General features: G+C 48.9%; 7 protein-coding genes across 7 annotated transcripts; 3 read left to right on the forward strand and 4 right to left on the reverse strand.

The window, feature by feature from the left end:
* Positions 1-246: 246 nt before the first annotated feature.
* On the reverse strand, positions 247-801 carry N7466_003812 (mitochondrial 37S ribosomal protein mS37; the record flags this gene model as incomplete). The annotated part of the gene is made up of 3 exons (XM_057163209.1): positions 247-345; positions 450-529; positions 675-801. The coding sequence occupies 3 exons, from the start codon at positions 799-801 to the stop codon at positions 247-249; spliced, it is 306 nt and encodes a 101-aa protein (XP_057021890.1).
* A 286-nt stretch (positions 802-1,087) lies between these two features.
* Positions 1,088-2,713, forward strand: N7466_003813 (DnaJ family domain-containing protein; the record flags this gene model as incomplete). The annotated part of the gene is made up of 2 exons (XM_057163210.1): positions 1,088-1,462; positions 1,526-2,713. The coding sequence occupies 2 exons, from the start codon at positions 1,088-1,090 to the stop codon at positions 2,711-2,713; spliced, it is 1,563 nt and encodes a 520-aa protein (XP_057021891.1).
* A 293-nt stretch (positions 2,714-3,006) lies between these two features.
* On the reverse strand, positions 3,007-3,957 carry N7466_003814 (uncharacterized protein; the record flags this gene model as incomplete). The annotated part of the gene is made up of 1 exon (XM_057163211.1): positions 3,007-3,957. One exon carries the CDS (start codon positions 3,955-3,957, stop codon positions 3,007-3,009), a length of 951 nt encoding a protein of 316 aa, XP_057021892.1.
* Positions 3,958-4,716: 759 nt separating this feature from the next.
* N7466_003815 (uncharacterized protein) lies at positions 4,717-5,976 on the forward strand (the record flags this gene model as incomplete). Its single annotated transcript, XM_057163212.1, has 1 exon — positions 4,717-5,976. One exon carries the CDS (start codon positions 4,717-4,719, stop codon positions 5,974-5,976), a length of 1,260 nt encoding a protein of 419 aa, XP_057021893.1.
* Positions 5,977-6,161: 185 nt separating this feature from the next.
* On the reverse strand, positions 6,162-7,121 carry N7466_003816 (pyrroline-5-carboxylate reductase; the record flags this gene model as incomplete). The annotated part of the gene is made up of 2 exons (XM_057163213.1): positions 6,162-7,003; positions 7,079-7,121. 2 exons carry the CDS (start codon positions 7,119-7,121, stop codon positions 6,162-6,164), a joined length of 885 nt encoding a protein of 294 aa, XP_057021894.1.
* Positions 7,122-7,415: 294 nt separating this feature from the next.
* On the reverse strand, positions 7,416-8,920 carry N7466_003817 (uncharacterized protein; the record flags this gene model as incomplete). Its single annotated transcript, XM_057163214.1, has 7 exons — positions 7,416-7,729; positions 7,806-7,883; positions 7,942-8,132; positions 8,434-8,450; positions 8,503-8,607; positions 8,681-8,746; positions 8,822-8,920. 7 exons carry the CDS (start codon positions 8,918-8,920, stop codon positions 7,416-7,418), a joined length of 870 nt encoding a protein of 289 aa, XP_057021895.1.
* A 1,406-nt stretch (positions 8,921-10,326) lies between these two features.
* On the forward strand, positions 10,327-12,270 carry N7466_003818 (FAD-dependent oxidoreductase; the record flags this gene model as incomplete). The annotated part of the gene is made up of 5 exons (XM_057163215.1): positions 10,327-10,631; positions 10,743-11,011; positions 11,090-11,469; positions 11,541-11,792; positions 12,148-12,270. The coding sequence occupies 5 exons, from the start codon at positions 10,327-10,329 to the stop codon at positions 12,268-12,270; spliced, it is 1,329 nt and encodes a 442-aa protein (XP_057021896.1).
* Between the last annotated feature and the right edge of the window lie 297 nt (positions 12,271-12,567).

The following is a 12,567-nucleotide window of genomic DNA, read 5'->3' on the forward strand; positions in this document are numbered from 1 at the left end:
GTATACAATGCAGGTCGGTAAAAATTCCAGAGTAATGATACAATCAATTTTCAAAAAGCTATGCCATACTAGACGTAGGTATATACTGTACAAATGTGCGATTAAAAAAACGAACCAACTCCCATGCAATATCCAGGAGTCCAAGTCCAGACATGTAGCACGTGCAGTGTGCACATAAAAGTCCCTGCCCTGGCAGGTTTCATCGCAAAAACATCCCAAACTCCATTGAACGGTTGTCGCAACAATCTAGCCCAGGACACCGTCCTTCTTGCGGGGTCCGACGACCTTGGGGTACATTCTCATCAAGTGGTAGTTGACGGTGTTCTTCTTCTTTTCTTGCGATTTCTATTGAGGAGTGGATAGTTAGTAGGGATGTTCCGATTGTTTAGGGAAGCAAGCATTCCGATCTGGATTTGAGGAGTAGGGTAAGGTTGGTGGATGAATCGTACCGGTTGGTCCATGCACTTGCGCAATTGAGCCTCGAGAGCGGCACAGCCGTCGACGCCGTATCCCTGTGAAGCCCAGCAGTCTGTGGGTGGTTTGTTAGCTGACGGATTCGTTTCAAGGTATAGAGGGAGCGACGGGATTGATCGCATCCATATGCAATGGGCGATGGCGGAGATTCAAAACGCAGACGAGTGATTGTGTGCAATGTATGGATTGGCTCAACGTACTCAGCATTGAGGACATGACAGTCACGCAAGTGTTCTGCTCATTCTGGTTCGGTCGGCGGACACGGAGGTGGTTGATGGTGTTCAGGCGAAGGGGGTTGAGCCGGGTGGTGACGCTCTTGGGGGCCATGGTGAAGGATACGGCAGAGACGCGCGTGATTCCAGGGATTGAGATGTCGCGAGGGACGACTTCGTGGACAACAATCGGAAAGCTGACGCCGGCGACGGAGCAGCAGCAAAATCCCAGGAAGTTTCGACTCCGCGGAAGTTGATGACATAAGCGGATCTGCCGTCAACTTTGGTCTCGTCCCACCGGAGTAAGTACTGAGGCACATACAAACTTGAAATAAAATCTTTCTTTTTGTTTTGTGATTGAGCCTGGAGTGGCATATTCTACGTCCTCGTGTGCAGCGATAATGTCTGGCAAGCAGGTTTTGACGTCCCAGACCGGAGCGTCCCTACTACGTGCATCGCGAACTACGGCAGCTCCCGCAATCAGACGGTTTCCAGCGGCGCAGCTATACAGACACAACACAAATTCTTCTTCGGGGAAATCGACAGACGACGATGATAAGAGCAACACAAAGGATGGGAACAAGGAAGAGGGGGCTATGGCACGTCGCCTGTCCCAGATGGCAGAGGACGCTTTGCTCGAGGGTGGGAGCTCAGCGCGCCGCAACATCGAGCAGGCGGGGTTCTCGGAGGATCTAAAGCGACAACTGGAAGAGCGAGTGAAGGCAGCATCTTTCAAGAGTGAACATCCTGCTGCCCACTCCATACTCGACATGCCCGTATGGCCTCAACCTGACCCACCGCTTTGTGCGCGGCGACTAACTTGCATGTTTGCACTCTAGGCTAGCGCAGGCCAAGGCACACGGGACAACGCAGCAGCTCCTGTATGGACAGGAAACGAGAGCTTACAAGACTCAGCTCTACGAATGCTTGACGACGCGAGCAAACCGATCCGAACCCCCTACCAAATCCCTCGACCGGTCAATCTCCAACCAGCCCCGAAGCCGAAGCTCTCACCCGGTGTCCGAATCGCCCGAGCAAAGGAGCGCACATCGAACTATGCCTTGAGTCAAGGTCCTGGGTTGACTGAAGAAGAACGGGAAGTGATCCGCAGCGAGATGCGCGAGAAGTTGACGCCCGGCGCGACAGCTATGCCCATATCTATTCAGGGTCTTTCATCGCTGGCGAATGAACGAATTGAAGATGCGATACGGCGAGGACAGTTTGAGAAAATCCGTCGCGGTAAAGGGGTCAATACTGAGACGGATCACAATGCCAACAGTGCATTTATCGATACAACGGAATACTTCATGAACAAAATCATCCAAAAGCAAGACATTGTTCCGCCGTGGATTGAAAAGCAGCAAGAACTAGCCATGGAGCTTCGCCGATTCCGCCAGCGCATACGTACCGAATGGAGGAGACACGCCTCTAGACTAATCGCTAGCCAAGGCGGGTCCTTGGATGCCCAGATGCAGCGAGCGAGGGCTTATGCCGCCGCCGAGCTGCGTTTGTCGGAAAAAGCAAAGCTGGACGCAGCATTGCGCGACAAAGATGCCGGCAAATCTGACGAGGCTGTGGTCTCAGAGATAACAACCGATGGCCGAATTGTGTCCAAGGTTGAAGCTGAATCCACAATAGGTGAAAAGACGGAGGAACTACCTCATCTGCCTCCGCTACGAGATCCGCAATACATGGAGATCGAGCGGTCTTACCACGAGCTTGCCGTGAAACAGCTGAATGCCATCACACGGTCCTATAATCTCCAAGCCCCTCGCTCTGCACAAAAACCTTATACCAATCTCGAGCGAGAGTTGAAGTCCTGCTTTGCAGATGTTGCGCCTGGGCTTGCTGAAGAAATACGGCGACGAGCAACAGAACGCGCCCGTGGCTCAAGCTCGCCGATTGGGGCCTCAGCCAGTGCCTTTGGGTCTCTTGGTTCTGGACCGTCGGTACGTGTGTCTGAAGAGGACAAAAGCAAAGCATACGGCTGGAAGGAAATGTGGCGGGATATGTTTTCTAACAAGTAACGCTGCTAGAATATAGTAAACGTACAAACATACCCGGGACTGAAGTGGTTGAAACATCGCGATTTCAATTATAGCATAGCATCAAAGCTTTCAAGGACTGGGATGAATTAAGAATAGTATACATGACCTGCGTCCGATTTCAAATTATGGGCATCGCCGAATATACCCAACAAAAATTGCCTCATCCAGGCTGCTGTAAAAATGCAATCGAATCGAATTCCTGTATCGATGGACGACTTCAAAAAATCATAGCCTCCCTCGGATGAGCAAGGCATGCTGATGTACGGAGGATCTCATAGCTCCGCTTTCGCCTCTTGAGTGTTGGTGTTGGTGGGCAGGGTATTGTTGTCGACAAGGACCACCAAAGGAGTCACGGTAGGATGTTGGGAGCTTTCCACGGCTACTGCGCCTTCGACCTCCGGGTCAACACTGTCAGTCCACTTTTCAAAGCGAAAATGCCAGTAGAATTCTGCCATCAGTCTGCCGAATACCATCACAGCCAGTTGCCCCAACATACATGCAACATATACGAGGATGATCACGAGCACCTGAGGGCCTGTATACGCTTTAAAGGCAAATGCTAAACCTGGGATGGCGAATACCACGCAGATTGTGCCAAAGACAAGCATGAGGAACTTGCGCAAGCAAAACCGCCAAAGCCACGATTTCAGGTGACGCCACCTTGGAATGCGATTGGGGGGATCGAGTCGACCTGTAGGGGGATCGAGTCGACCTGTACGAAGGCAGTCCAAGTATGTGCTATATTCAGCAGGACTTGGGTAAAGCGCATGAAGTTTCAAGCAAACAACATTCCACTGCATCGAATTTTGAAGCAAATACAAAGTCACATGCCCCGCGAGCATCAAAATTGTTGAGAACCACGCAGCGTGTTTGATATCCCAGTTGTGGTACATTCCCATATATCCGACCTCAGTAAATTTCGGCAGGCAGTGACAGGCGTTGTCCTGTGGTATGCAGTAGTCCATCTCTGCGTATTCCATCGTTTCGTTAAAGTTGTTTTGGATGTTTCCCGCAAGATCACGCTTCAACGGAATGATGAATTGATGCCAGGGGATTTTGGGCCAACCTCCAACAGGCCAGCCGGCCTGACCCAGATCTGAATCTCCGAAGGGCAACCTGGACACCACTTCGAGGTCTTTGACCCAGATCTCGTTGATTCCGTTGCCTTGTTCGTAGAAATTGGGTGATTTGACCCCTGTGACTGATGAGACGTTATTTCCCATGAGGATAAAGTCAGGGACAAGAATGAAGATAAAATGTGGATAGATGTAGATAGACGTGAATGGATGTGGAGTAGAAGAGAGAGCGAGAATAGATGCACTGTTTTCTCCAATATTGAGTTGGACATCACCACTTTTGCGTAACAGGAAGGAACGGAGCTACATTGGCATCTACTGGTATAGGAAGGAGCGATGCTACAGTGTTAGCTTCTACTACATGAGGCTGTCATTCCAAACATTCCCAACATCTCAAGATACTTTAAGATAGTAGTTAGCACTGGTATAAATATTAGAAGCAGTGCTTGTAAGCTACTACAGGGATGTAGTATACATGCATCTGCTGATTGGTGGCAGTGGACACCTGAGGATCCACATTCGTCCACGTTGGGTAAGTGCAGAAGTTCTTCATCACATCCATCTACGACCGTTGATTGGCTCCCCGCCGAGTGATTATCGTGCATGACGGCGCGTATTGACGACCAACGACAGGGCCAGACGAGACTGTATCCCATCGCATTTTCACCTGCAGCCCCAAAACTGCTCTTCATCCCATCACACTTGATGGCTCACGTTTTAATACGAAATACCCCCCCTCCCCTGCCGTGTCATCACTTCCTGGAACACTATGTGATCCTCTCTCACTCCAGATTCGCTATTCCCACGCGGCGGCATGCCGATCAGACAAAAGTGACTGTGCTTGCACTTAAAAATTGAGCTCATTTCACTCTTCCCCGCTGCACTACCCTGTCACAGGAACTGGCGATGACTCCTCCGGTTGCCTCGTTTTCCTCTGTGTTTTCCCTCTTCATCCTGCATATGAGTCCAGTGTCTGCTGCGGTAGGAAAATATCGCCTGGGGTCAAGAAGTGCGGAATCACGTCCTGCTCTGGATAAGCCTCTACTTGTCATCCAGGTGGGGAGCATCGTTGCATCCTACGTGATCTTTGTTGCCTTCCTGCTAGCACTGGTCTTGTTCGTTGGGCGACGACTGCGTCGGACAGTTCAGTCATCTCAATACTCGCTTCATATGGAAATGCTGAAGCCTCTGAGACCTCCAGACAGCATCGATCCAAGCCCCATTACTCCCGTTACACACAACCTCCCTAGCCCCACTACCCGGTCAAGTGCCTTTGCCTCTTGGGGCAGCATTCCCAGAGGAGGTCGACCTTCACAGACCTCTATCAACGGCAGTATGGTTACCGTGGATGAATCCGTTGTTGCTTCCGATCGGCAGAGGGCCGAGGATGAGATGGAAAGATTATATGCAGCGGTCATGGAGCATGATGCCCAGAAGGCTGCTGGCGTCAATGTTGCGCCCACGAGGGACTCGGACTCGCTGACCCATTCACCGGACAGCCAATACACCAATCCCTTCACCGACCGTGCAGCCTCGCAAGTCTCGGTATCGGCACCAACGGTGCCCCCGGAATCCCCAAGACATTCCAACCGACTGTCCAAGTTATTCAGCTCGAAATCAGCAACCCCTTCCAATCTTGACGCAGGAAAGCTCAAGTCTCCAAAGTTCCCTATTCGAAAGCTGGGCATCTCATCTCCTTTGGCCTCGCCAAATGTCCAGGCAAGCCAGTCCTTCAACCAGGAACATCCGCCCATGTCCCCGAGATTTTACACTCCTGGCCCCCCTCCGAGTGCACCCCGGGCAGGACCGGCAATCAGACCAGTCATGGCTCCTCCGACTCGCGGACGTGTTCCTGCTCCGCTTAGTCTGACTACCCCTACACAAGACCCTTCTCCATCTTCATCGTTGCCATTCCGCCAGGCCTATCCCCAGCAGAGTGCACCGGCGACGAAGACAACTTTCCTGGAGCGGCCCGCCAAGAAGAACGGACCTATCACTGGCATGCCTACGCCTTATAGTCCTTACATGCCTTTTACCCCTGTGACCCCTTTTACTCCAGGACGAACAGTGACTAGGCGCCAAAGGAAGCGTGAAGAGAAAGGCACCAGCCTTCGTGCCTTGAATGAAGATGACTTGGTCCAAGATGAACGTGACATTTGGGCTTAGCCTTTTCAGTTAGATTATCAAATCAACGGTTTCCGCTAGTTGCGTGGAGAACTGCATCTTTATTTTATTTCATTGGCCCTGGGGGCATTTGTCATTTATATACACTGGCTGTATCTCTTTGATCTATTCAAGTCTCTAAATTTGTCGACTTTTAACTATTCACCTGATTTTCTTCTCCTTCCAACTTATTTCTTCAAATGCTGAGTTCCCTTAATAATCGCATCTGCATAGTCTGCCCTGCTCCCCGCTCTCTCAAGGGCCAAAAGTGCCTGGATCGTACATCCACGTGGTGAAGAAATGCTTTCACGCAGAACAGCAGGGTGTATCCCCGCCTCTAGGGCAGCAGACAACCCTCGGATACCGCGCAAGACCATCTCCATTGCATCGGGACGCTTAATACCCTCAGCCACGCATCCATCCAAGATTCCCTCAATTGGCACTGTCAGCGTAGCCAAAGCTGCACCGACAAGGACAGAGCCGACGTCCATCTGATTATCTGGAAGATATTTGATCCAGCCAACTTGGTTAAAGATCCATTCCAAAATATCCTTCATCTCAACAGGTAGAGGAGTTTCGGGGGTCCGGATGATGGTCATTGACTGGCGGAACTCTGCACCCATATTCGGGATCACTTGGACCACCACCGGAGGCGCAGTTGAACTTTCTTCTGAGCCCTGAATAATTTCGACAAGGTTTTTGGGCGTCTGGCCGGCTAGTAGGCTGATGACCAGCTTGTTAGAAAGCGCTCTCTTCACGCCCTTCATACTGAGAACATCGTTGGCCATAAATGGTTTGAATCCGAGAACAATGACATCGGCTTCGTTCATACTCTCGACAATTGCTCCGGAAACAACCTTAACTCGAGATTGATGTTCCTCTGGCAGATCGGCCTGAAGACGCTCAGCCGACCCCGCAGTTTTGGTGCAGGCGATAAACTTGGAAATTGGTCGTGATTGCGTCGTGGACTCAGGGGACGATTTGAATGCGGCATCGAGGACTCCTTTGAGAATTGCGCCTCCCATATTTCCTAGTGTTCGTCAGTCTATGAATTCTATCGTGGAGGGGAAAGGAATGAGGCCCGAGGGGATCAGCGATCACCTACCGCATCCAATGAACGCGACTGTCTTTTCTGAGTCTGTTGCCATCTTGAAGGTAATTTTGTGCATATGGGTATTTTCAGTATTTACGTGAATGTGTAAAGCAAATTTGAGTAAGAATGGAATTGCAGGAATGGGCGATATCGAAGGTTGCTTAATTTAAAGGTTGTAGTGTCGGCATAGGCATCCGAGTGTTCGGTAGGTCCAGCCGCGGGGTAGCTGACATCCTCTTTCTACAGTTGAGTCATACAAGTCATTGCCCGTTCTTCTTTGCTGTACGAGTATCTCCTCCTATTAAAGGAACTCCGTTCCCTATATCGTATAATTTCAAAGAGTCCGAGACTAAACATGCTGGTGCGAGGAGGAGGAATCCCCCCTCGACATGTTGACAATTCGTTCTTGGCTCTCGTTCACAGTGTCCGCCAAGATTGTCGTGGTCATGCCGAAGCTGTCCTTCTTCGCACTGCCCCTGAGGTTACTACTCTTCCTATCGTAGAGTTCGTGGGATATGCCAGCCGACGAGGTTTTGTTGCGAGAGTTTGCACTCGAGCCAAAGCGGCGAAAGAACGGCAAGGGGCGCAGAGAGGAAAGAGAGCCGGCGACAAGACCCATGTTGAATTCAATAGCCATCCAGTATAGGGATGGTGCCGATTTGTCTATGGGAGAGAGTTAGTATGAACCCGCCTTGAAAGGAAAGAGTCGTGCTTTGATTTATAGCATAGGTAGTCTTACAAGTGAGATCTGTCGTGCCGTAACGTAGATAGTCTAGTGTACTGAAGCGCACAATTGGCGCGATACAGGCTATGATACCTACAAGAAATTAGTTAGTAGGAATGAGACTTTTTCAATGGGGACTGGGGTTGGTCACCTGTTCCGAAGATTGCCATCAAAGCGACGATTTTCCTCGTTGGCATGTTCAACCTGCTCAGAATCGCCATTGGGGCAATCAGGATGACGACATCCGCGACGAAGATAAGCACCGCTTGGTATAAAGTGATTTGGTATAATTTGAACTGAGAATAACATTTAGCATCCGTGACGGATGTGTCAAAAGCACCCCTATTTGAAGTCAGTCAGTATAAATAGACTGGATTGATCCGGGACAAGAGCTTTGTACCTTGCTGGGTTGCATTGGAAAGCTAGAACGAACGAGCCAGAGACAGAGAAGCAAACTTGGAAGATCATCAATCCTATAGTGAGCCAATACATCCAGACTGGACATAGGAAAGATTTCAGTCAGTTTCCGCAGTTCATTGTAGTATTCCATTTTTCGAGAAACAACTGACCTTTAACGAAGATGCGCTGAAGAAATAGTAACAAGCTGATTTTCACTGATAATGAGGCATAGAGATATACACACATTGCCGCATAATAGAGCTACAAGGTTGATGTTAGAAATTTGTATGAAAGAGTAGACATTTCATCATACCTTCAGCCAAGTTGCTCGATTCTCCACAGAGACATTTTCATAGTGCTGCCCCTCGCCATAATAAACGACCGCAACTCCCAATCCATTAAATATTTGTGTGATGACCTGAAACCTCCAATTGTTAATTGCAGGTCCTTGGTGTTCAATGAAGAGGAAAAGTTGAATGATTTAAACATACCAATGCGATGCAAACGGCCGTGTCATCCAAACCCCAAATCTTGATAACGAAGGCTCTTGCGTACAGCTGTTGGGGGAATTAGCCAGTTGCTCACAGACGGCAAGGTCTTCTCGAGCTCCTGGGGATCTGGGTAGAACTTACTCTCAGGCTGCAAACAAGGATGGAGAGAATTCCGGTACCAATAATCAGTCCATACGTGAGCGACTGTACGTACTGCTCGGCTGGCGTGAGACTCGTCATCACAGCTGCAGAGGCCAAATTCTCACTGCATGCTGGTTGATTCAAGCAATTCGGGGCCGCACAGTGTGGGGGTGGAGGGACGCGCGAGATGAAATCAGGAAAGGGAGAATAAGAATTGAACGATTGCAAATAGCTCAACCCCCCCTAAAACTCCCACTCTTCTCTTTTCCACGGACTACATCTGCCCAAAAAAAGTTTTCTCGGGTCGATCCTTCAACCAAAATGCTAAAAAAGCTACCAGTCATTTCAGCTTCTTTTGACGAATCCTGATTTACGCATGTGGGGTCATTGTTAGATCTATCGTAGTCTGGCCATTGTTTCTGAAATAGACCAAGTTGACTATTCCATGTTCAGTATAGCAAGTTAACCAGGTTCGGTAAAAGCCGTGGGCTATCAACCCCATCAAATTTGCCCCTTGAAAGTTGACTAGTAATCTTGCATTAGTGTATAGAGTTACATAAAGTGTGAATGCCGGACTCCACAGCATATTATGCATAAGTACTTCGCATTCCCCAAAGTCCACAATTACCTCCCGGAAACCATGTGTTGTGACTTCCCAATATTTGAAACAAAATTAAGAGCTACAGTTCTCCGTACGGACTACGGAGTACATTTCATGCTAACATTGAATCTTGTATTGACATTGAGGTGGACCTGACGGGTTGAACTCGTATACTGTGGTATAATCTTGGACACCATGAAACATAAAATGAACTTTTACTCCTGGAATAGCTAAGTTGAGCATAGATCCAAACCTTCGAATAGCACAAGGACAATCTCCGGCAACGGTTTTGACATTCAAAGGTCGGGCTGAACCGGCCCGTGTCCGACATATAGCGGGTCTCTAGCCTCCTATTCCTCCTTTCGTCTTCAATGTGGAGTGTCAAAATAAGTGGACCCCGTGTAGAATCCGTTTCATCCCAGAGAAATCCACAGCCAAACATTTGAAGGCATTTTCATGGAGTATCAAGAATGTGGGCGTGCTCCGTTGACCGTAGTATTTACCCAGTCAAATAGAAAGCTCGGATCTTGACCATCAATTGACGTTGTATAAAAGAAAAGCTGAGATGATTCTTAAATCAGAGACTGAGTAGTTCACACCGCCTATCGCAGATGCCGCGTCTTCTCGATTTCTTTTTTATCCTAGACAGCTCAAGCTATACCGCATTAGTGAAAGTAGTATGGAGAAGGGGGGAAAATTCAAAAACTTTCATAAAATTTTCATAAAAAAAAACACAAGATACCCGGGCAGCATGTGTCTGTATTAATAGGGGCTCGTGACATACATAGCATGATGAAATTCTAGCATAAACAAATAAATCGTTTCACCAACCTGCACGGCGTACAGGGTACGGGGGTATCGTTTCAAAAATCTTTCTAGAAACTCGTCCGCTTCCATTGGAGTCATGGCGTCAAACCAGGATCCGAGTCAATTCAAGGTGCTCATTGCCGGCGGGAGTCTCGTGGGTCTCGGCTTGGCTCTAGCGTTCGAGCGCGCTGGGATCGATTACGAGCTTTTTGAAAAGGGAAACTTTGCACCGCAATTGGGAGCCTCGATCGGACTTCATCCGCATTCTATTCGGATTCTAGAGCAGTTAGGAGTGTGGGGAGATATTGAAAAACAAGTCGTACCCTTGCAGAACCGAGAACATTACGACAACAATGGTCGGTGCTTCGAGAAGTCTCAAGTTCTAGTTGAGATCAATGAAATGTAGGTGGTTGTCAAAAATAACTGATATTTTTCAACCCTCTTGAAGGTGGATGAAAAGTATCCTGAATGGCGGGAATTCGCTAATCTGATCATTTGTCCGGTACCGTTTAGTCTGCAGCGTCCCATCATTTTCATGGAACGATGCAAAGCCTTAGAAATCCTCCATAGCCACGTTAAAGATAAATCGAAGCTGCATGCTCAGACTGCCGTCATTGGATACGAAGAAACCGCCGACGGGGTCATTGTGACAACGGAGGATGGCGAGCAGCACTCTGGGCACATCCTCATCGGCGCGGACGGCATCCACAGCAAAGTCAGGAAGTTGATGGCCGAGAAAATCAGCGTGAAGGATCAATCTCTAGCCCGAGAAATCAACGAGGGTCTGTCTCCCTCGTTTCCCGTTTTCGCTTCCAACATACCATGAATATGTGTCTAACAGAAGCATCTGTGGAATACAGCCTTCACCAGCGAGTATAACTGCATCTTTGCTGTTTCCAGGAACGATCCTGAGAACCAGTTCTTGCCTGATGGAATGGTTCACAATGTGTACTACAAGGAATACTCTGCGATTGCAGCAGCTGGCGTGCCCGGGCTCGTTTTTTGGTTCCTATTCGTCAAGAACTCGAAAGCCACGAAGACCCCCAACTGTACACGGTTCACAGATGCGGATGCAGAGGCATATATCCAAAAGTATGGCAGCTCTACACTCGGTCCGACATACACCGTGAAAGACCTCTGGGATGCCCGCGTAAAATCAACAATGGTCCCGTTGGAAGAAGGCGTGATTAAACAGTGGAGCCACAACCGTGTGGTTTTGATGGGAGACTCGGTTCACAAGGTTCGGATTCCAGTCATAGTTGACCTTGAGGTCCAACGACCGCGCATAACTAACACCACTACTCTCAACAGGCCACAATCAACCCCGGGCTAGGTGGCAACCTGGCATACGAAGGTATTGCTCGTCTCACGAATGGCCTCGTACCTCTATTGAAAGAGAGCCCCATCCCATCAGCGGAACAGTTGACCGAGGTCTTCAACCAATATATTGCTGGTCAAATGCCTCGAGCAAAGACCGTCGTCGATATTTCCGGTCAGATCACACGATACGAAGCGGAAGATAGCTGGATTTTGAAATTCGCAGCCCAAAACATTGTCCCATGGGTCAGTGATAAACTGAAAGCCATGCTCTATGCCAGCTTCTCACAAGGTGGTCCGTGGCTGCACTATCTGCCGTTGCCTGCACGAGACACAGATGTGGCTAAAGGCGATAATTCGAGTGGAAAAATGCCTATTTTGTTGACCGGGGTCGCAGTCGTGCTCGGTCTCTGTGCTGTGTTATGGCAGAAACCTTGGAACTGAAGTACAGGGGCCGATAACCGCCACCTTACTGCCATAACCCAATTTCAATTTCTAACTTCACCGTACTGTTTCTTGCCCATATTGTATTTATTATATATACTTCATCTATTGATGAAGTTCATATGACCAAGACTCCGCCTTCAACCATACCAACCAGTACCTCATCAACATCCCATACCCTGAAAAGAGCTCGCCCAAGCTCTCCCCAAAAGAAACCCGGTTCATTGATCCCAATACCCTCATCCGAGAACACCAGTACCAGCCCAACAAGACGACTTGAGACAGCCAGAGCTATGGCACTCAGACGCGATCATGGAAAATGTGTATTAACCAAACACGATGCGCCTGGTATCGATGTGGCCCACATTATGCCATTCAAAATAAACGGCAGTAATAAGACTAGCCGGGAGGATGCTTGGCGTCTGCTAGAACTATTTTGGGGTCCCCAAAAGGTGAAGGAGTGGGAGCGAAAGATAATGGCTAGCAAAAACATTTTCAGCACAGAGAATGTATACAACCTGCTTACAATGAACTCGCTTGCCTATACATATTGGGATAACTGTGTTTTCGCATTGAG

The sequence above is a fragment of the Penicillium verhagenii genome (assembly GCF_028828195.1).
Source record: "Penicillium verhagenii strain IBT 33310 chromosome Unknown utg000005l_segment0_segment0, whole genome shotgun sequence".
NCBI lineage: Eukaryota > Fungi > Ascomycota > Eurotiomycetes > Eurotiales > Aspergillaceae > Penicillium > Penicillium verhagenii.